The 23,221-nt window shown below is 44.3% G+C and overlaps 5 protein-coding genes across 5 annotated transcripts; 3 read left to right on the top strand and 2 right to left on the bottom strand.

Moving 5' to 3' along the window:
- Positions 1 to 53: 53 nt before the first annotated feature.
- Positions 54 to 1,061, top strand: AOL_s00054g82 (uncharacterized protein; the record flags this gene model as incomplete). The annotated part of the gene is made up of 2 exons (XM_011121398.1): positions 54 to 152; positions 210 to 1,061. 2 exons carry the CDS (start codon positions 54 to 56, stop codon positions 1,059 to 1,061), a joined length of 951 nt encoding a protein of 316 aa, XP_011119700.1.
- An 886-nt stretch (positions 1,062 to 1,947) lies between these two features.
- On the top strand, positions 1,948 to 2,811 carry AOL_s00054g81 (uncharacterized protein; the record flags this gene model as incomplete). The annotated part of the gene is made up of 2 exons (XM_011121397.1): positions 1,948 to 2,043; positions 2,143 to 2,811. 2 exons carry the CDS (start codon positions 1,948 to 1,950, stop codon positions 2,809 to 2,811), a joined length of 765 nt encoding a protein of 254 aa, XP_011119699.1.
- A 7,832-nt stretch (positions 2,812 to 10,643) lies between these two features.
- AOL_s00054g80 (uncharacterized protein) lies at positions 10,644 to 14,191 on the top strand (the record flags this gene model as incomplete). Its single annotated transcript, XM_011121396.1, has 5 exons — positions 10,644 to 11,533; positions 11,733 to 12,599; positions 12,661 to 12,923; positions 12,978 to 13,660; positions 13,715 to 14,191. 5 exons carry the CDS (start codon positions 10,644 to 10,646, stop codon positions 14,189 to 14,191), a joined length of 3,180 nt encoding a protein of 1,059 aa, XP_011119698.1.
- A 2,461-nt stretch (positions 14,192 to 16,652) lies between these two features.
- Positions 16,653 to 18,396, bottom strand: AOL_s00054g79 (uncharacterized protein; the record flags this gene model as incomplete). The annotated part of the gene is made up of 4 exons (XM_011121395.1): positions 16,653 to 16,887; positions 16,947 to 17,287; positions 17,348 to 18,288; positions 18,351 to 18,396. The coding sequence occupies 4 exons, from the start codon at positions 18,394 to 18,396 to the stop codon at positions 16,653 to 16,655; spliced, it is 1,563 nt and encodes a 520-aa protein (XP_011119697.1).
- A 921-nt stretch (positions 18,397 to 19,317) lies between these two features.
- On the bottom strand, positions 19,318 to 21,616 carry AOL_s00054g78 (uncharacterized protein; the record flags this gene model as incomplete). Its single annotated transcript, XM_011121394.1, has 5 exons — positions 19,318 to 19,396; positions 19,461 to 20,828; positions 20,913 to 21,320; positions 21,420 to 21,494; positions 21,600 to 21,616. The coding sequence occupies 5 exons, from the start codon at positions 21,614 to 21,616 to the stop codon at positions 19,318 to 19,320; spliced, it is 1,947 nt and encodes a 648-aa protein (XP_011119696.1).
- Between the last annotated feature and the right edge of the window lie 1,605 nt (positions 21,617 to 23,221).

Raw genomic sequence — 23,221 nt, 5'->3', positions numbered from 1 at the left:
TGGGATTGCGACAGCTAATTCCCATACTTTATAAATTTAAACAAATCCACAAGATGGTTCACATCTGGAAATCAATCCTCCTTGGGGCATCCGCCATGGGACTTACCCTCAACCCGGCTGCTGCAGAGCCCTTGGGAGGAGACCTTGTTAACGTAAGATATATATCATCTCACTCTTACAAAAAAAAATGAATGTAACCGTTATCACAGTTTCAGGACCTAGCTCTCCCATTAGGGAATGCTTTAGGCCTTACCGACTACGCCGGTCTCATCTGGGGAGGTATCAAAGCTTTCAAGCCATCCAGATTCTCCTTCGGAACTCTTCTCGGTACCAACAAGGCATTTGCCATATTGAGTGGCGTGAACCCCTCCAATGGTGGCTTAACTGGAACAATCACATCAACCAATGGCCCAATATCTTTAAAATCGATCAGATTGATATGCTGCCAAAGTACTGACCCTACGAAATGCGACCAACCGGTTCCTTGCGCCATCTCCTTGACCGGAAAAGATGCACAGGGGAAAAAATTATTTGAAAGATCGTTCACAGTCACTCCAGACATTACCGGCCGTGGTATAGCTGGAATAGGTGATATGTTTAAGGAAGCTATTATTGTTACGGGAAGATTGGTTGGGGAAGGGAATCCCTTGGAAAAGGCTACAACTATTGTGATCGGAGCATTTCCTATCGGTGGCCTTGGAAGACGACAGCTATTCGGGATTCCTATAACGCTGCCCTTTCCCCTACCCACTAGAACCGATCTGTCTCGTCTGACGAAAGCTCCCACTGGTCTTCCGATGTTACCGCTCCCTACGGGAGTTTTACCAACCGAAGCCCCTAAGCTGCCAGGAGGGGGGAGTGCACCTGCCAGGGCAGCAGCTGCAGGCGCCCTCTCAGTCCCACGGCCCAACCCGACGTTTTCAGTGCCAATACCTCCGATGCCCTGGCCTTTCGATCGAGCCAAGACAGAGGATATTTTGAAACCTAAGTTACAGAATAACGCTGTCGGAGCCAATGAATTGGTGTTTACTACGCGGATCTACGAATTAGCTTTCAACTAGTTTTCAATATTAGCTTAAGCAAGGGCGTTCTATACTTTCTCAAATGTAACGGGTACTAGTTGCATAGAAGTAATTTTTTATATCACGCTAATTAACCAATGTTAAAACCAATTAAATCTTACGCCTTGACCTTTATTTCTAAATACCGCTTTAGAAAGGAAATTTCCTAGAACCACCTTTGAATGTCATCTTTAAGACGGTTATCACCAGCCCATGGGATTCTTCGAGAACCTGATACGTAAATATGTAGAAGATACATCATTATCGTGTACTTCCATTCCTCTACCCGCCCCGCCCTCTCGCTAGCCTTTCCCCCCACCGCCGTGCCGATTTCTAACCAAATCCGGGAAATGTGGTATTGTAACCTACATTCGCGCGCATTCTAGCCATGCATATTCCGTTACAGTCTAAAACAAGTAAGCCCTTCCCGTTAGTCTATAGGTATAAAACGAAACAAAATAACCATAGTAGGTTAGAACGAACTCGCCACCCCCTTGGCTTAGCGATTGCCCAATTCAGGGGGTTAATTTTCTTTGGAGGGGAGAATCTTCTCGCGCCCGCCCCCCCAGTCATGCAAGGAGGCTTGGGGGCCTCAGGTTGAAATACTGGTCTCCTTCCACCGACGGAGAATTATTCTACGGGATATATCTTTCTTCTATATAAGCTATCAGGGATCTGGAGAAATAACTGGATTTTTTTTTTCTTTAACACTTCATTCTGCAGTGCAGTGCTCGTTTGATACGGCAGACTTTCATTCTCTTCTAGTCTTATCAGTAGATATATTCGATATAAGTCTTTCATTTTTATAGTCTTTAAATATATCACAGGCTGTCGAGCTGAACTCCACCTGTATCAACATTCATTTTTTTCTTCTTATTTGCCCATCATGCACTTCACATCATCACTCCCCGTGTTCTATATCACATTGAACGCTCTTTATCAGGGCGCTGTTGCTGTATCAGCTGCTAGTTCGGTATTAGACGTAAGCAATCCACATCCCTTGTGTATATCTGACCACATGTATAGTATACATCACATCCCAACATTTATCTAATCTTTTACTTTTTTCTTCAAACTATAGTTCCGAAATTTAGTCATACCAGCAGACGAAACCTCTCCAGTTCCCCTGGGAGACTTCGGGGGCATCAAATTCCAAAACATTGAAGTAGTCCACATGGCCACCCAATTACTGGGTACCGATAGCAACGAAGGGGTTCTTGCCGATTCAAACGGTTTACTCCACCCAACCGCCGATGCACCTTCTACCACGGTAGCAATAATCGATCCTAAAACTGCACCTTCGGGCGGGGAGATTATAATACCATCTGGGAAGCGCTTACAGTCCTTGAATTTCTTTTGCTGTTCTTCCAAGGAAGGAGAGAGTATTTTAGAAGGACACCAGTGTCAGCAGGTGAAGTGTAAAGCTACCGCTGCAAGCACCGGGGCAGGGAGTGGCGGGAAGGATGCTACAAAGACCGAGGGTTCGGCTGTAGCAGCGCCGTCGAGCACTGCTACCGATACTGAATCCGGGTCCATTTCAACAAGCAGTTTGATATTGGATGAGTCGGCTTCTGATTCCATGGTAAAAGGAGAACACTCTGTCATTGTCACCTTCACAGGGGACGGGGCCGTCTCAAGGGTCAAGAGGGGGAAGAGAGCAGCTACAATGAATGGTAATGAGAATATGATTCTTGTTATCACGGACATGACAATCTTACCGGTCGATAGTACTACCACCGAGGGTGCTTGAATTTAGCTTCGGGTTGGCAGGAGGGCAGGGACCTTCGGTAGATATCCTGCAGTACATGTATCATGACTTCATGTTCAGATGTATTCTTAATTCTAGTTCCTATGCCATATTTTGGCACCGGCTTTGAGGCTTTGAGGCCTAGCTTTGGAACATTGCTGTTTTAGAGCTCTATGCTGTTCATATCACATAGATCAGCTCGAACAAAAAAAAAAAAAAAAAGATAGAAGGGCCACAGGAGAGCTTCAGCAGAAGCCTAGGTTCGACAATTATCTAAATAAAATAACATATTCTTACAATCAATCAGTCTATCTATCCAAAACATACATCTTTATCATCCAGCGTAATGATTACATGCAAACCAAATTATGAACAAATAATCTTCCTAAAGATGGCCAATGAAATCAAAACAACGTTGAACCTTTTGCAGGAATGTTATCTTGGGCATAAGACCCTCACCTGACCATCCCAGTCGATGTATACATGTATACTACAGCGATAATATATATGAGGGGCCCAGATATAGCGGGAGGTATTTCAATGTACGGGTTATCCTCGGACTCTGGCGATACTCCCCGAAATAATTTTGCACTCTTACCTACCCGATTGAAAAAAAGATATACCCTAACCGCTGGGCTAACCGAACACACTGATTACCGGGTGCTAAAAGGACTTGAAGAAGTTTCCGGCAACAACCACGGGCACCCGGAAAGCTAAGTTACAATAGAATACATAATAAGGGCTTTATAGACCATTGTTCAATGTGAAAATAGTAATATAAACATACCCACCGACCCGTGGGTATGTGCGTATGTAGTCTCGAATCCGTGCGTATGTTTGCCGAAGTGAGGAATTCATGCATCACAATGAAGTGTGGGATTATGGTTGAACAGGACCAGGTACATGGTTGCAAAACCCAGTGTTGGGCTTCATGAACACTAGACCTGCTGGCGCCGCCCACGGCCATGGCGGTATCTGGCTACAACCTCGATGTCAGTATCAGGAAATTGCAGGTTCGATTCCTGCGTAGGTTAAGGAAGATTATATTTTTAATTTTGGAACCTTGTACAGGCTGATTGTTCTTGAGGAGTTTAAGGTAAGCATCGATTGAAAAATTTTGTAGTTGGTGATCATGATATCGATCATTGGCTCGAGCTCTAATTAGCTACCTAGGTACAAAGCTATGTAAGTAGATGTTGGACTCTACCTCTTGCAACATATCAACTAATACAAAAATACAACAAGCACCAACACACCCTTCTATTACTGTATGTCCTTGATAAAATCGTTTTTGATAACTATAGAATTACTAAGCCACATAAGATTCAATGCAGATAATATAGTCAGACAATAGATACGATAGATGGGTTCGAGAAAGCATAAAAATTTTGCTTCGGGGTTTTTCGACCATTCGTAGCTCCGAGCTGCCGTTGGATTGAAACCCGAACAAACACTTCCTAATTCAGCTACTTTAACTTAGTACCAATTCATATCGACAGTGGAATCGTAGTCAGACGCCTTGCCATAAGCCCGTAGGCAGCGCTAACTGATATCATCCATTGGAGATTTCTCAGATAAGGAGCTTGCGGGGTTTCTGTGGTATGGAAGATGGTCGAGCTTTTCTCGTATTCGAGAGGAGTTACTGAATTAGGTAATGAGATTTCTCATATCTCACATACTCGTAAGCTCATAGAGGACAACCCTAGGTTTATTACTCCTCATCTTGCCCCCATATTTCAAGAAAGAAAAAAACGCTTACATATACGAAAAAACCAAGCCCATCCTATACGAGCTGCATGTAGTACCGCAGTTTTTCATAAACCTCTTCGGCGTAACCGATTTCTCAAATAAGCATGCAAAGTTCGGGATCATTCATTTGCCCCATAAATGCATAGATCTGACTATCGACCGGTACGACTTACCTGTGGCAGGTAAGAGCTGAGTGACCCGAGTATAGAATTCCTGGCTGTCCGAGTGCTTCTTGCTACTTGGTTTCAAAAGATTGGTTTGGAATTGGGCGCCTGCATCGTACAGATCGTGCCAATCGGAGGGGATAACCTATATCTGGTTTGTATTATAGTGTGCATCGTTTCGGCCCGATTAGATTATGGTGACACGAGAATCAAACAGAGGTAGCTAGGTTCACGGTAAGCTTAGCTTAGTTGCGTCACCGCTTTTTCGAAACTGGAAGGAAGGTCCAAGCTTTTTTCGAGCCTAGGTTTATGCAATCATCGCGAAGACGATTATGAGTCCACTTTTATTTATCCTGGTGGCAAAGGAAAAGGATTGCCTCAGAGGTATTGATACCAATTTGGTGGGCACGGTGGATGTTGAAGTTTGGAATGATAAGGCTGAGGATTGAAGCGCCAACCTTGAATGGCGCCATGACGGCCCGGAAGAGAACTATTCTTAGTCATTCATCAGCCATGGCGGTATCGGGATTCTAGAATTCCTGGGCGGTTCACAGAATATAGATCCCAGGACATTTTGTTTGTGCATGTGTCAAGGATGGTGGAGGGGGGAAAATAACTTTGGATTTCTTGTGTAAGTACTTACATTCGGCCGGGCGGGTTACATGTTCCCGTTAGCTTGTGCCCAACGATCAAGACAGAAAGAAAATCCCTGAAGTCTAGATCTAGGTTTGTAGATATCAATGTTAACATGTTGGGCAAAACATGTGAGTCCTTCCTGGGGCATCCGGCTGAAACAAATACTTTCGAGATGGAGGGTGGCCAGGCCGAGGGCTGGGGCAGCTCTGGCTATGAGACTAATACTCGAGTACATCTCAGTACCTAACTTCGTAACTGCTAAGCGCACAACACAGTAACACAATAACACCCAACAGCCTGCCGGATGCCTAACACATATATATCGCACGTGTTGTAGATGTTGCATTTGGGTAGCCTCGAATCCAGGCGTCCTTCATTTTGAGTACTGGCGTATAATATATTTTTACTTCATGGCAGTCAGAATGGAATGAAATAAAGTTTATAACGTTTATAAACTGAAGATGTAACTATCTTATCAAGCGACTACCTTTTTGACTATAAGAGAGGATAAAGCAGATAATCGTTTAATTGCCAAAAATACACTGTAGCCCTCGCGCTGATCGGAAACACAAATCTGTTTCTTTCTAACTAAACTGCAGCATTAGCAACTCTCCCCCGAGAAAAAAACATTAAAGTACACATACAGTAATACTTAACTGAGGTAAGCAACCACTGCCTTAAATACATCATTCATAACTCGTGATTCGAATCAAGGGCCACTGATCCTAAACAATAAGTTATTAGCGACTCAGACTTGGCTTGGTCCATAGCGCGAAGGTGTTCATTCGTCACTGGCCGCAGCATGCAAGCCTTAGAATGTCGACATAAATCATCATCGGATGCTAAGTAAGAAACCTTCAAAGGAAAACTCACCTATCTCTATCGTCCAGCTTTGCTGCCACACGTCGAGTGAAATCGCGGGAACTGAGGGGCCATCTTCGCCTTGAAGTATACTGCCAAAGACCGACTATAAATGGTGTGTAAAGTGTACGAAAGAGTAAAAAGAAGATGGAACGCCTTGTTCACCCCCTTATACACCTAGCGGACTTGAATTACACATCATTTTCTGCAAAGTAGGTTTGGGGACATTTACACATTTATACATCAATCATATACGCTTCACGGTTTGAAACATTGATATAATTCCGCGTGGTATATATGGTGATATATACGATGAGCATAGATATACATCAATAAGATAGAAGCAGCCTATAGATATACTGCTCATTAATGTACCTTAAAATCACAATTAATATTAAATTTATATATAAAGCTGTCGAACAGGCTAGCCAATGAATAAACAGACAGGCTGTTGAGCAATTGATAGACAAGCAGGTCTAGATATATGAGACTAGATCCAGAGTTAGGTCTCGAATTGAAGCCAAATCTTTATGGTATTCTAGAATTCTTACTAGGCTGGCAGTGGATCTACTCTACAGGCTACAGTACGTACTTAAAACATTCTTTAGCTTAATAACTAGTTATGAGCTTCATAATTCGACTTCAAGATTTTACACTGGATCTGGGGATGCAATGAGTGTCCAAAAAGCAGTTTGAATACGATAATATTAATAATAGAGACTAGTTTTGTTGAAAGGCAATCAAATCGAAACCTTCCGAGTCCTTGCTGAAATATGTAAAAAGTTAAAGGAAGAAAGAAACGAGGGGGAAAAAGCTGCGGGCTAACTGTCGACATTCACCAAGATTATTCTGCAGGCCAAACTGTTGAAGGATACGATACTTTGTCGAAATCTTAAATGATAGAAAACTAACACAGAACCCCAGGTAGCGGGGATCGCAATTGTGAGCTTTGCTTTTGACATTAATATTCTTTCTCGGGACAAACTACATGTAACGTCTTGGTTTTCGACCGCGGAACCCTGGCCAATCATCCTCGACCACTTTTTCCCCACCGGCCGGGGTCAGACCTGTAGAGCAGCTTGGGATAGGCCTCTTGATTGAATTTGTTTATGCCATTCTACTCAATCAGAGAATTGAACTAAGTTTCGTAGTGGTGTACGTAGGGCCTATGATATGAAAAAATAACGAACTCCGAATATATTCTCTTAAAGGTTGTATGGTAGATTATCATATGCAAAGAATGTGACTAAAAGCTTAAGCTTCAAATATCACAAGGCAAGAATAAAGAGTATTAATATGTACTTATATAGGTTGATACCTAACTTTTTATTTGGTTTGCAATCACATGACGGATATGAACGATTTGAATGGGCAATCGATAAAGGTGTCAATACGACAAAGAAGAGATACAAATAGTAAAAGAGATATAAATTCAAAGGACTTGACTATGTATGTCCGGACATGTAGGCACCTGTCCGGCAAGGGAGATAAGGCTGCGAAGAACCTTACGTCTGTATAGATAAGTAAGTATTCGGTATTTGTACCACGTTGGAGACAAATCAAAATAGGAATGACCCCTGCAAATGCAAATGGAAAAAGCGAAAGGACAAACGTAAATAAAACGATAGGAACCAGGAATGCTTAGGTACTTACTTACTTACCAGCATCCAGACTGGCTCCGCCCGATGTTTGTTATCTCCATACACCGATGCGCGCGATGATGGTCTTTTGGGACAAAGCAAACAGAAGTTCGCCGGCCATCGGGTGGCTTTTTGGATTATCGGATCAGACCACCAAGTGAAGCCAGAGCGACCGATTTTGCCAGGCCCAAAAAAGCCCCAACGTTGCAGACTGATAGGGCCAAAGATTATTTCGGCTGGGGGAAACGATTTGAAGGGAACAGGATAAACCCTTGCTTGTGCGATGGCTATTATTATTATTCTTATGATTTGACGGCGCTGAGCTAGGAGACAGAAGAAAAAAAAAGAGGCCCTGCGAAGCTGTTAAGTAATGGAGAATATTAAGCCAGGAATACTAGGAATACCTACCTAACCTAAGGGCGGGTACCTAGGTCCATGTATCTAAACACTTACCTACCTAGCTAGTAGCATTAATATTTCGGCGCAAGAGCGACTTGAGTCGAATGACACATCGCGCGCGAATCGAAGAACAAAAAGAATTCAGGCATGTCGCAAGTTGTCTGATTTGACTGCATTCTTTGATTCTTCCTCATTTCCCGGCGCAGGAGGGTTCGATTGCAATTGGTTGCGAGACCAACCTTCTGATATTTAGTATTTAACATTCGAGGGCTGTAAGGCAGTGAGAGTCCAATTCGATCCAATTTCTGCATTGCATTGCACTGATTCGAAGGTTGCATTAAATCCAATTGATTGTAGCTGGTTGTTAATTGCTAAGTATCGTGAAGGTCAAAAGTCGAAACTGGGCAGCCTCATTTGACACATAAAAAGTGCGGCTTGCTTGGTTGACGAACAAATTGCAAACCCAACAACATATTGCTGTTATTCCCTCCCAACCCTTTTCATATTTCATATTTCAGATATTCTATTCTATTCAACCATCAACCATCAATCATCGATTCATTCAAAGTCAACCATTTAGCCAGTTAGTCAGTTAGCTTTTCAGTCATCAGTCATCAGTCATCAATCATCAGACCATCTGCCACTTTGCAGGAACCAAGGGAAAGAAGGAAATAACCCATTTTGTTTCCGTTCCTCTCCGATTTCTATTCAGGCAACCACTAGGTATACCAGAGTTCTATCACGACAAAATCGAACCTTCCTACACAGTAGGCCAGCAGAGCCACATCGAATCCCATTCACCCGGTTCAGGAAGACAAAGAGAACCGTGATCCGTGGTGTAAAATCCCTCTTCGTTTAGCATCCAAACAACCTTCAGCAATTGGGTGCCCGCCCAGAGTCGCTTGCTTGTGTCGAATACCAAACGTTTCCGGGTCGAATCTGGAAGGTAGAAACCATCTGGAATTATAATCGAAGCTAGGATAACTAGAGGGTAGAAAGGCGAAGAAGAAGAGGAAGAAGTAAGTCAATTAATCGTTCTTATTACTGCATTTGTCAAGCTCACAACTGCATCCAACGGGCTTTTTTTTTTTTTTTTTTTTTTTTTGGTCTTTTCGATTGCTTGTCGTTCCTCTTGCCCTTTTTATATTTTATTCTTCTCAGACCACTTTCCACAGTCTCGATCCCGGTCTATTGGATAATAGATGCACGGGACTCCTCGAGCTGCAGGAACAGGAACAAAGAAACACACAGGAACAGGAACAGGAACAGGAACAGGAAATAGGACAAGCAGCATCCATATTATATTATCCATCGAGCTACTTCGAGCTTCGTTACATACCTTCTTCGGGCAGTGTCGGTGTGTATTACCAATCTGGGAAGCTTCTTCTTCTTCTTCTTCTTCCTCTTCTTTTTTTTCTTTCAGGAACAAACACCTTTTTTTTTTTTTTTTTTTTTTTTTTCCATTTTACTTACTTGAATAAGCTTTTCTTTCCTTTTCCTCATCAACTAAGCTAACGGAAGGAAAAAAAAAAAAAAGGGAAGGAAAGAAACGAAGAAAAGAACAGAAGAATTTTCTTCCTTGACGTTGAATTTGAATTCGAACTTGGACTTGAACTTGAACTTGAACTTGAACTTGAATTTGAATTTGGATTTGGATTTGAGCGGACTCATTGAAGTTCTTAATGAACCAAATCTAGTTGACGAATTAAGTCTCAAGCTTCAAATTCATTGCCGTCGGTTCCAGCACGATCCGACTTGAATCCACATCTTCGACGGGTCCGGTTGGGTTCAGCTGCAGTTCTGCAGTTCTGCATCGGTCATCCCAGATCCAGAGCTTGGGAACAAGGTCAGCCTGCAGCATTCAATCAATATCCACTGATATTCGCTATACCGGAATCTGCTCCACTTTGCGCAACCAACTGCACCGTTTGGACCTGTTGGTATGGTATGGTATGGAACCTCCTGCAGCATCATGTTTAGCACATGCTGAGAAAAAACGCGCAATGTTTTTTTTTTTTTTTGAAATTGCATCTTCACAAAACAGCAGGGAGCATCGGATGAAACTGATTCTTTTGGACCGGAAGAAACTTGCTGACGGAATGACATTCAAACAGATAAACGGCTCATTCAATTAGTCAACTCAATTCAATTCTATCGATCCGATTCAATCAATCAATCGCAGTCGACCGAAAACACCAGGCAGATACCAGTAATATTATTGATTGATTGAGTACTAATTGATCTGAAACTCAACCTAAAAAAACAATTTGCTTTTGGCCTGATGAGCCGTTCCCAAAATCCGTGACCAAGCCCAGCCCGGTCAAAGATTCCGAAAATGGTCCTGGGCTTTTTCAAAAGTACCTCGTCAAGGTCGTCGTCGTCCAGCATGGCAGCTGCAGGATCACCGGCACCAACAGCAGCAGCGGTAGCAGCTAATCGAACAACCATGTCTGGTGGTGGTGGTGCTGGCCCGAGTACTGGTACTGGTACAGGTGCTGCCAAAACGACCAATGGCTGCACCACCATTAATACCACTTCCACTAGCTCGAAGAATACTAATACCAATACGAATGCTAATACTAATACTAATACTAATACGAATGCTTCTTCTTCTTCCTCTTCCTCTTCGTCCGCTGCTGCTGCTGCTTCTTCCTCAACTGTCCCTTCGGATTGTTCCTTGTCTGCCAAAAAACCGACGACGACACCGGGTGCGGCTGCCAGCAACACGGCCAGCAACACTTCTGTTTCCCCTCCTCTGACACCAACTTCCACCTCCTCTCAGTCCGCCACCACCACCACAACCACCTCCACCGCAAACATCACTAACAACCTCGAACCCATAAAAAACTCTCTTCCACCATCTCCACTTCCGACTGATTCTCACCAGCCGCCTGAGAAGCCTCCGTCTAGACTTCTCTCTTCACTATCTTCATCCTTCCTACAGCTTGCCACTCTTGCAAAACCAAACTCCTCCGCTTTCACTTCTGCTTCTGCTTCTGCTCAAGCTGCTTCCTCTGCCAAGAAGCCGAAGCTTTCAAGTCGATCCGACTCCACCCCGACCTTGAATACCTCCTCAGCTTATACATCTAGGACCAATTCTCCTCTGGCTTCCTCTCCGACTTGTCCTCCCACCGGATTGACTGAACCTCTAACAACAGCCACCACTTCAGTATCAGCTGTGGTGGTTACGCCACAAAAAACCCGTCTAAATCACACATCCTCCGATTCTCAAGCCAACTCAGCAACCGACCTCCTCAAGATGGCCATGGCTCAAAAGTTAGTAGCAATCAATTCTTCTTTCATCACCTCTTTGATACAGGAAAAAATTGTTTATCTTTCATTCCTCTATTGCCTTCACTATCAACATTGCCTCTGTTGCCAAAATGGTGAAAATACCTGATTATAAATCAACTGCTTTGGCTGTATCATAGTATCGTGCGGTCTCTGACTGACTTTATTTTTTTTCGGTTTACAGCGGCTTACTAAGATTGGAGAACGAAGATGAAGTCTCCGGCCAACGAACCCCTCGCCCAGACTTTCAGGATAGACGTATCCCCGCCATCCTTCACGGTTTCCAACAGGTTTGTTTGAACCACATTCCAAATATTTCAGCTACGCTTCGTAGAACCTTTAGTAGTGTTTTCCCACTTTCCCAGCTTCAAAGTGAGCTTTCAACAAAGCCGTTTGTCCCTGAGGAAGCCGTAGTTTCGGACGATCGAGCGGTCCAACCCCTCACCTCGAACCGTCCGATAGCTATCCCTCTTTCTCGTTCGATATCTTGCCCGCAGAAAGGGGAAGTCGTCATTTTGTCAGTCTCTGGGGTGCCTTTCGCCCCAGACGCCGAAACTCAACCGCCTCTTGGTATCCCACTTGCTCAAAGAAATGGACCTACTAAACTAACGAAGCCTATTGCTGGTATCAAGGATACACCCCCGGCCACACCTCGAGGAACGACATCTGAAGGGAAGGCACTGATCAGCATCGACACCAAAATCACAAAGAAGGGTTCAGACTCTTCTGGCTCAGCTACATCGCCAGTCACAAGACCTCCCAGAGGAAAAATCACCGTTAGAGTCATAGCTGGACGTAATTTACGAACAACCCCTAGTAGCCCCAACGGACCGAAAGACCCTTACATAGTGTGTACATTTGAGAGCAACGAGTCCATTTCAAAAGGTCCTAGTAAGAAAGACGATGGATTGGGAAAGCCTATCGGAATTCCTGGACTTCGAGGAATCTCTATCCCCATGAAAAGTCGAACAAGCTCTAGCACGGACTTGCAGACACTTGGAAAAGAGAAAGGTGGATTTGCGACAGCAAGTTGGGATCATGAAGCTATCTTGTATGTATCTTGCTCCCGGAACTCGAAGTTCAAAAAAAGAAAGTGCTAATACTGTCTCTAGCGATGTTGTTCAGGATCACTCGGAAATGGTGGTTACTATCTACGATCGCGAAAACCAAGAGACTTTCGTTGGGATGGTTCGTATAAGGCCTATCCTCAAAGAAGAAGGCACCGTTATCGATGAGTGGTTCCCACTTCAACCGAGATCCGAGGAGGAGCGAGCTGTTGTAACTGGAGAGATCCAACTACAAGTGATTTACGAGAAAACGGCGAAGAAACACTTCGGTCCGAGTGACTTCCAGATTCTCAGGTTGATCGGAAGAGGTATGTACTTCCCTTTATATTTCTGGATTTGGTTCCTTTCTAACAATGCTACAGGCACGTTTGGACAAGTTTATCAAGTTAGGAAAAAGGATACAAATCGTATCTATGCGATGAAAGTACTGTCTAAGAAGGTTATTGTCCAGAAGAAGGAGGTTGCGCATACCATAGGAGAGCGTAATATCCTGGTTCGGACAGCGACTACTGACTCCCCATTCATCGTCGGCCTTAAATTCTCCTTTCAAACACCCACAGACCTCTTCCTTGTCACCGATTATATGTCCGGAGGCGAGTTGTTCTGGCACCTGCAGCAAGAAGGACGCTTTAGCGAAGAGCGTGCTAAGTTCTATATTGCGGAACTTATTCTTGCACTCGAGCACCTCCATAACCATGATATCGTCTACCGCGACCTAAAACCCGAAAATATTCTGCTCGATGCAAACGGGCATATTGCACTATGTGACTTCGGCCTCTCGAAATCGAACCTTAGCAAGAACGAGACAACCAATACCTTCTGCGGAACAACAGAGTACCTTGCTCCAGAGGTGCTGTTGGATGAGCAAGGATACACCAAAATGGTGGACTTCTGGTCCCTTGGTGTCCTCGTTTTCGAGATGTGCTGCGGCTGGAGCCCCTTTTTTGCAGAAGATACCCAACAAATGTACAAGAACATCGCCTTTGGTAAAGTCAGGTTCCCTAAGGATGCTCTGAGCCTCGAGGGTAGAAATTTCGTTAAAGGGGTAAGTGTGATAGATTGGTATTTCCCCTTTTGACTCTTACTAATGTCTTTACAGCTCTTGAATCGCAATCCGAAGCACCGACTTGGCGCTCTACGTGATGCAGCTGAGCTGAAGGAACATCCGTTCTTCGCTGATGTTGACTGGGAGGCGCTTAAACAAAAGAAATCTATTCCGCCGTTTAAGCCAACTCTTAAATCCGAAACGGATACTCAGAATTTCGACACTGAGTTCACGAATGCGCCCATTCCAGGATCGGTTAGAAACGATATCGTGGCAAGCACGCCGCTTAGCCCGGGAATGCAGAATGCCTTCCGTGGATTCACGTTTGTTGATGAACGAACTCTTGAGGAGCAATTTGGGAAATCTGTTCAGTCACACCATAGCTATGAGGATCATAAAATGGATGATGATAGTGACGACGACGACGATTTTGACGAAGGATTTGGCCACCGTGGAAAAGGTGGCACTAACGGGAAGCCGAAGAATGGTGATGATGATGGCATGTTCGCTACCGATAATATCGATATCTAAGGCGATTACGAAGAGTATAACCTTGAGTGGATACATTGCCTCCTTCCGCCATTTCTCCTCCCTATTGATCAGCCTGTACCACTGAGTCTACTCCTTCTGACTAAACTCATCGGTATCCATTCATCTGAGCAGCATTCACAACGATTGTGGTACTGCATGTGTCTCCGCATCTTTCCCTGTGGTGATTAAATGTCCTAATAATTTTACTGATCCCAAAAGCTCTGTTCTTTATTGATGTTCGCAGGTGTTCTGTTTTGTGTTACTTCGCACTGATTCTTCTTTTGCTTGTCCATCCATCCATAGCCCTCATTCATCTCCCGCCTTTACTTTACAGTTTATTCCTCCCTGTTTTTTATCGACAGCAATAAGTCTGTCAGAACTGTTCCTTTTGTTTTCGAGCATTCCCACACCAAAGAAATGACCCCTCTTATGTCCTATCCAGCGATGGCTTTCCTATTCGTCTTCTTTTTCCTTTTACGTTATTAATGTCCCTTCTTAACCCTTTCCTTTCTTACGAATTCAAAGTCCTCCTTTTTTTGATCAAGAAAACTTAGACCTGGGAGGTGGGATGGGAGGGAAATACCAAATTACTTCTTAACTTTAACTACGTCGGCGAGGGGGGGCGGGGTTGAAAGAATCTTAATGTGGAAAGGAAAACCGGAAGGCTGCCCTGGCGAATGCTGTTATTAGCTGTCTCTTTTGCTTTTGCTCTTGCAATGCCTGGCTTATGCTTCACGTTTGTACCTGGTTTTTTTTTTGTTTCATTTATATCTGCGCAAGCATTACTTTACGTGCCATCGATTGAACTTGAATTTCTTTCTTTCTTTCTTTCTGCCCCCCTTCATCCGTGTTCTCTTATAGTACTGCCCCTCGAAGAAAATTGGGCCCTAATGCGTGCTCTCTGGTTTCCGATCTTCTAGCTTTATGTCCTAATGTTTATGTTATGCGACCTCCCTCTTTCCCTCAACCAACTTCTCTCGTACTCCCCCCCTTCCTTCCCCTACCGCCAACATAAAAAGAAGACGAAATCCTTCCATCAAGGTAAGCGATATAAACAATTCTCTATGATTATATATACGCAACTGAAAAGGCGGAGGGAGGGAGGGGGGGGATAACGAGTTGGAAGAGGGTTGGGTGGAAGGAAGTTGCTCGTCCCGATTTTCTTATGGTCCCTCTTTTTTTGATTCCTTACTTTTGATTACTACTGCTAGTTCGAAACGTATATATCAGTATATATATATCCTATACCTATTTACAAGGGGGGGGTGAAAGAGGCGGAAGTGGAACGAACCCTCATTAATATTGTAAAAAATATTGTGAGGGAAGGAGCAAAATGCCGACGTTGGATGGTCAAGCTCGAGAAATGTTGAATACCAACTAAATAGGGGATGAAAAGTATTATATTAAAATTTATTGTGCATCACAAATTGGAACCAGTAATACGGCGAGTTTATATATACTCATGCATACATCGTGAAAGATGCTGAGGGCATTCACAGAAACTAGGGCCTCATCAGTAGATTGGGCTCTTGAATGGCAACATTCGAATGCCGCAAATCACTCGGGAAAATTATATAGAAAAACTTTTTTGATTCTTTGTTCAGACTTGAGGGTTTAAGAAGTAACGGGCTAAAAAAACGTTGGAAAAGCAAGGCTAGAGCATAGGGAAAAGGAGACAGAAGAACGAAACAGCATAGGAACACAGTGCCTCCGTTAACGCCGAAGGGTAGACTGAAACATAAGAACTCAAGGGAAGTTTATTATGGGGCTAAGGTATGTTTAATTCGGAAGGTGAATGTTGTGAAAAGATATTTCGGTGTGGTGGAGGGTGGGAATTGTAAGGGGTTTGGGGACGGGTAGATAACAGAAGGGGAAAAAGAAGACCTAGTCGCCAGTCCCTTAAGACATTTAGGAACCGTTTCATGATCCAACTCTTTTGAAGACGAATAATGTTGCATTATAATCGTGTTTGTGAAGTCGGTTTCGTGCAAGGTCTAGTAGCTTTGTTCGGGTGGCGTGGTAATTCTTTTTGCGGTGTAAAGAGAAGAGCTGAGGATGCTTGGTGATAGATCCGACAACCCATGATGAAAGGTGGTCTTTATCGGATCGCGATCCAAAGGTAGGAAGGCGGTAAGGGGTGGTGAAACAAGACAAGAAAAATAAAGATAAAAATGTCGGTAGGATATAATATCCGGTAAGGGGACGAGTATCGTATCAGTGGATATCTCCCTAAATACAAGATACTGAAAGATGTTTCCGGTTTGCAAAGCCAATGGAGAACCCAAGGGCTAAGCTCTTAGAATAGATATTTGAGCCCACACATGTCGGGAGATGCGGTGCCGTAGCCGCAAAATGGTTTCAGTGTTAGTTATGGTTACCTTATCATGTGGGTCGGGGTTGTCGTAAAAAAAAAATTTGGGTAAAGAAGTAATCAAGCGAGTGATAGATGTTTAGGGAACACTCAGATTTGTCCCTTGATGTCAACTTTCTTGAACGCAACGGCTCTTGCTGCCTCGACGGTCGGCAGAGCTTTGGCAGTTTCAAGGACTATCTTGTTGATTCCGTCGTCCTTAGCACTCTCTTTAGTCTTGATAAAATTGCCAGCGTTGTGTTTCACAAGAAAAGCTTCACATTCGGCGTCATTTTCAAATCCCAGTTCCTCGGTGATATGGCGGAAGGGGATGTCGGGACGGTACCTAGTTCGGGGAACCATTAGCAACGTCTCTGGTGATGAAATGACACGGATGTTACCTACGATTTACAAATTGCAGTAAGGGCAGCAAGTCGTTCGCGATCGATGAAGGAGTCCATAAGGTATCCCCCCATGTTCGGTGCATCGAGATACAACTTGAAGAAGCGGTGGAAATTACCGCCAGCGACGGCACTCCTGACTGCTAGTGCGTGCAATATGGCACGGTCTTCTTTCTCTGCTGGGGTTAGGCTTGCTAGTATGTCATTCATATCGGATCTGTTGCAAGTGTGTAGGAGATATAGAATTCGATAGGCCTTAAACTCGTGTGGATGGCCGCCGGGAATCTTCTCGGAATAGAGATTGGCTAACTGTGATTGACATTGGTTATACTCACCCAAATCCGCCTATTCAATGGTCTGTTAGTATTGGCTCCCTGATGCTATCTCATCATGGAGATTGCTTACCTTCTCTAACGCAATTCTAGCGTGGATTTCGTAAACGTTGATGGTAAAGTCATTTTTTATATGCTGGACGGTCAAATCTTGGCGTAGGGACTTGAACTGATCACAAATATACGAGTAGTTATTTTCGGCCTTCCACTTGGACTTCAGCAATTCCAGGGCCTTCTCCAGAACATGCAAAGGCCGGACAGTATCCGGATCTGGTGCTGAAGTCAACCTCAAGTACCGCTTCTCCAAGTTAGTGGCTCTGCCGACGATGGGAGCAAAGGCCGGGGAATCAAGGGCACTATGCATAGCATTGTAATGGCTGAACACATTCTTGGTTTGATGTCTCCTGTAGCGGCTGTCCAATTTCTTAAAAGCATCTGGGCCTTCATCAGAGTAGTCACTGGCGTTCGTCTTCTTGTACTTCTTATCGGGTCGTGTGACTTTAAAGTCATTCTTGTCACTTGCGATTCTACTACTCAGCTTGCGTTTGTTTCCTTTCGATACGTTGTTAAAGTTATTTTTTTTGTTTGTGTTGATAATCGGGCTTGCATCGTCGCCGGAAGAGATATCCATCTTGTCGGAATTTGTTGTAGATTGTCGGCGAGCGGCGGCGGGAAGCGGGTGTGTGGCCCAGTCTATGGTCCAAACTGACTTGTTCTCAAAGGCATCCGTGATAATCTTTTTGAGAGACACTTCGACCTCAGCTTTGTTCTCCGAAGGACAGTCCTCGAATGTTCGTGCAACATAAGCTTTGAGTGCATCGGGAAACTGTGTTCGACGGGCTGGCTGTTGTGAAGCTTGAGATGCCTGTTCGTGATGGTAATGTGAGTTTTTCGCTTTGGCTTTCACCGCAGGATACGGATGATGGCGATGGTTAGGATGACGAACAGAGTAAGCATTGTTGTTATTAGCTTTTCCGAGATTTTTACGGACAGGTACTGGGTGGAAGCTTGGTCCTGAGAGAGAGTCAGCCGTTGTCTGATGAAAAGGCGAGGTTCTGGGGTAGAAAAGGACTTACTTTGAACAGCAGTTCCACCAGCAGCTCTCCAGGGCGGTGTTGTCATCGTGAAAGTAGTAAGCTGTTTCGAAACGATATGTGAGTGATGTTTACCTGATGATGATATCGAGGGGGCCGGCAGGATGTCGAAGGCCGCAACGTTGATTATCCAGATGGAAGCTGTCGATGGTTGTGATTGTTGATGGTTGGTGATAGGATAGTGATGATGAGTAAGGAAAGGGAGGGAGGAAATGGCTGGCTGGGAGGAAGAAAGATTATGGTTAAGTACTATATTATTACTAGTTAGGAGAAAGTGGGTGGGTCGTGGGCTGTTCCTGCCACAAAACGACAAACGCACAACGCACAACACATCTGACTCACAAACACACAACACAACACAACACATTCATTCATTCATTCATTCATTTATTCATTCATTTATTGAGAGGAGCTACAACTACATGGCACGACCACATTGGCCATCTACCGCAAACCCAGGTACTTACTTATGTACACACTGGATAAGTATACCTGCTTAGGTATGTAAGTTGAATAGATAACGACACGCGTCTCATGATATTGAAATAAACGAGTAATGAATAGTAATAATACTAATAATAATACTAATGGTCAAATTCCATTGCAGCAGTCATCGGTTCCCTTTTTCGCCAGTGCCTATTTTGTTCATACAAAAGCATTATTCGCATTCGCCCTTTCCAAAATCCCAAAATGATACACCGGCATGCACCCAACATGATTCCACCGAAGAAGCTAAAAAATATCCTGAAAGGGTGAACAAATCAAACGGGTACTTAGGAGGCATCCTGAACCCAAAAGAAACAATAAGTAAAAATAATAATAATAAATCAAAGCAAGCAAGCAAGATACTGATAATTCATAAGGCGCATGAGCATGTTTTGGTCGCTAAATCGACAAAATAGGCTTCCCATAGCTACTTATATGAGTAGTTGTAAAGCTAAAGATATGTTCAACGGAAATCAAATTTGGGGAAGACGTTTCTGGGAGCCACAGCGTATTCCACAATGCCACTGGTAGTTGCGACATACCTGTATCCAGAGTTAGCAAGCGGTATGTATCATGATAAAAGGAAAGAATTATGCTCAGACTTACAGTTTCCTGCCGTCGCAACTCCAGGTTAACCCAGTAATGTCTAACTCACCATCTCCTCTTCTACTCCGCACAACCGTATTAAGCGCATTCTCGGCCCCCGGGTCGGTGCTAGACACGCCCCCCTCCCTTGCCCTCCTTCGCAAGTACTCTAATCGCCATTGTCTCTGGCGAGTTCGGTACCACCGGCTTTCGAACTGAAGGATATTATCAGCATTAGGGTTCGTGGTTGTCGCACTGGCCGATGCTGGTAACGCTAGATATCGTCTTCGAGATGCAATTGGGGAAGAACTAGAACTTTGTTCACTGCCGTCATTACTAGCATTTGATGGGGCAGAAGTAGGCGGCCTAGGTGGCGGAGTGGTGAGCTGGGCCACGAGCCGTTGATACTGAGCCTCAAGTTGGGCTAAGGCACTTGATGAGGCCTGTAACCGAGATAATGTAAGGGAACTCGACGTATTGTTGCTGCGACTTGCGGCAGGAGACGTTGCAGCATCATTAGTGGCGGTGCCGGAAGAGCTCGAACTATCGGCCCCTGAATAACGCCTCGGAGGATGCAATCCCGAATCGGCCGGATAGCTCTGCCCATCATGAAACAGGATCAAAGGTGGCAAGTATATACTGCTTCTTCCAGCACTTGAAGCCGATGTCCCTTCACGAGGCCGAGCTTGTGGCTGGGTCGGAAGCGCGGTCTCGTCCTCATCTAAAGCGGCTGCAGCATACATTTCGTCATGAATCTCCTGTTCCTCTGCAGCAAACGCAAGTTCGGCTTCATCTGTACTACCAAACGTAGCTGGTCGCCCGTGATACAGTGGATCGCCCGATAATTCTGTCTGCTGTACTTTATCACCACCTACACTAACTCGAATCGTCTCCGAGCAGAATTCTCTTCGGATGTCGGTGATCGTGATTCTATCTGTATGCTCAGCCCATACGAGGAGGTCCCAGGGGCTCGGGCTGAAAACGACGCAACGAACTGCACCCGCTTGAGTTTGTGGCCGCGAAGATTGAATGACGCGTACAATCGGCGAAATGTCCACATCGTCGAATAACCGAGTGTCGAACAATGTTATTGATCCATCCTGCGAGGCCACTGCGCATAATTTCGAACATGGCGAGAAATCGGTCGAGATCAACGCATCACCACCGCCATATGATGGGCTGGAAGTAAGTTTCCAGTAGTAGTCAGGGCTAGATTCTGAAGTCAGGGACGCAAGATCGTAAAAGAAAACCTTGGGGGAATCGCCAACAACGACGAGATATTTGCCGTTTGGCGAGATCGAGGCGTGATTCGTGGGAAAGTCAAGGGTGAGGGTAGTAATGACTTCAAACTTAGAAAGAGAAAACAACCGAACTGTCTTGTCATTATTACTAGTATCGAAGAATAGAGAGGAAAAACTCTCGTTAGGATTTTGTTCCAAATTTTGCCATGTCCAAAGCGGGGTTCAATCATACGTGATAACAGCGATTACATCGCCATCCTTCTTCGAATCAGCCGGCCGATATAGGGTAATTGAATTAACAATTGTCCCACCCAGCTCGGCTAAACGAATATATTCTGTCTGGCACCAACTTTGCTCGGACTCTATAGCTGTTGGATCAACAGCTACAGATCTTGGTTGTTGACTGACAGACGTAGAGGCAGGCTTGTCCCCGATTTTGATGATTGCGATTTGTCCATGTTCCACACCACCTGTACATATCCATCCATACTTGGCACTTATGCATCTTGGTTCGAAAGGTAGGAAAGTGATCAATTTTCGTTCCTTGGTGGCCGTGTTCAGAGAGTATATCCGGGCGTCAACAGGGTAGTACAAAACATTGGGGAGTGGCGAACAGAGCAGTGACCGGAGCTGCCAATGCCTACATATATAAAGTTTTATAACAGTTAAAACACCGTACTTTGTACCAAAGAAAAGGAAAGGAAGAAAAGAGTGTGTTTCTGGTGAAGGGATTGCTTACTTATATGGCACGGGGGCATTGTAGAAGACCGGAGAGGGCGTTTGAGAGATGAAGGAGATGGTTGCCTGCCCAGACCTATTCGTGGTGGCCAACAGCCAACGGTTAGCGAGATGGGAGTTCTCCACTGATTGATGTAGTCAAGGTAAGGGTAGGTAAAAGAGGCACAGTAACTATACATACGGGTCGGTGACAGTCATGGTTGGAGGAATGCGGTTATACGGGGTCGCGAGGGGGTGGTGAAGCCGGACAATCCATCCACGAGGAGGTATTTAGAAGAGTGATGAATCAACGGGAGTTCGAAACAAAGTGGTCTGGCGTAGATTAGGTTGGAGAGAAAGAAGAGGAATAAGAACGAGAACAAGAACGAGAACAAGAACAGGAAGAAGAAGAGACCCTCCTCACATGTCCTGCAACTTGACTGCAACTCCACTTCGACTGCAGGAAATTCGAAAGAGAAAAAAAAAAAAAAAAAAAGAGAAAAAAGAGAGAAAAAACCTGGTCAGAATGTGAGCACCTGCACGATACTGTACTCTGTATTGCCACCCTTAGAATATAATATACGATAAAGTGGCACCCACGAAAGAAATCTAAAATACCGTGGATTGTGTACCGTCTTGTCACACCAGATCCAAAGCCTGTCTAAGAGCCGCTGCCGATATCGATACAAAATGATATACCAAATTACATGGAAGGAAACTCCAACTTCAACTTTCGGAATGCGGAGGAACGGGTCTTTTCTCTGGAGATGGCCGATATCCCTGGTGTCCAGGTCCTTACTTACATGGTATACTAACCGTCCTGGCTTAGTCTTTCCCTAAAAACATTCGGTACTGCAGCCGTATGATGGCTTACGTACAAAGAACTCGAATGCGACTCTTTCAGCTGGGCCCATGGAAAAAGAGGAAGGAGTCTCGGATGGATATCACATACACACCTACGCTTTGATATCCCACTTTTATGAATTCATCTCAGAATATTAATTATTAATATCAATTCGACACGTCTACTCAAATACCTTGATCGTTCATGGTTGGATTTCTGTGATACAAGCTAAGCTAAGTATGTGAGTACTTGGGTGCATGTGCTTTTTTTCAGCCCAGACGAATATTATCCCCGACTGTCTCCCCAATGCAAGAAATCCATGACAGGGTGGGGACACGCTAGCAGCTGCAAGGACACCCTTGGCTTTTTTTTTTTTTTTTGCGTGATGTTTCTGTCAAAAGCGCCATCCTCCACCACGATACGCAGCGTTTTGGAGACGACATACCTGAATCTCGCGGGTACTCGGGTACTCAAAGGGTCTTATATATTACAGCAATATATAAATCTAGCTTCGATACTAACCATTATACACATACGTAAGATATTTAATTATTTAGCAGGTAGATAAGTAGGTAGGCAGGCATATATAATCATATTTGGGGCATATTGACCTCAGAGTGGAGATATCTTAATTTATTATATGACACTATAACAAACCGAAAGAAACCCACACTCCACCATCACCAAAAAAACTTTGTACAAAATCTTTCTGTAAAGAGCAGACCGTCTATACATGAGAAGACGTGAATGGAGAAGCCATGGGAACAAAATTCTGTCCCATTGGGCAACGTAAAAGGAAAGAAGAGAGAGGGGGGGGGGGGGGTAAACAACCATATACACAGATTTCATAATAAACAGTTTCTCGAACTCCTTCCCATAGACGGAAATCCGCGGTCGAAAAAAAAAATTAAAAAAAAGAAGTAAAGGAAAAAGGAAGACCACCAAAGAACATAAAACTTTTCAATTTCTATATACAGATC

This window comes from Orbilia oligospora, assembly GCF_000225545.1.
Source record: "Orbilia oligospora ATCC 24927 unplaced genomic scaffold scaffold00054, whole genome shotgun sequence".
Taxonomy (NCBI): Eukaryota; Fungi; Ascomycota; class Orbiliomycetes; order Orbiliales; family Orbiliaceae; genus Orbilia; species Orbilia oligospora.
The sequence above is the reverse complement of the archived record's forward strand: the minus strand, read 5'-3'. Positions and strand labels throughout refer to the sequence as shown.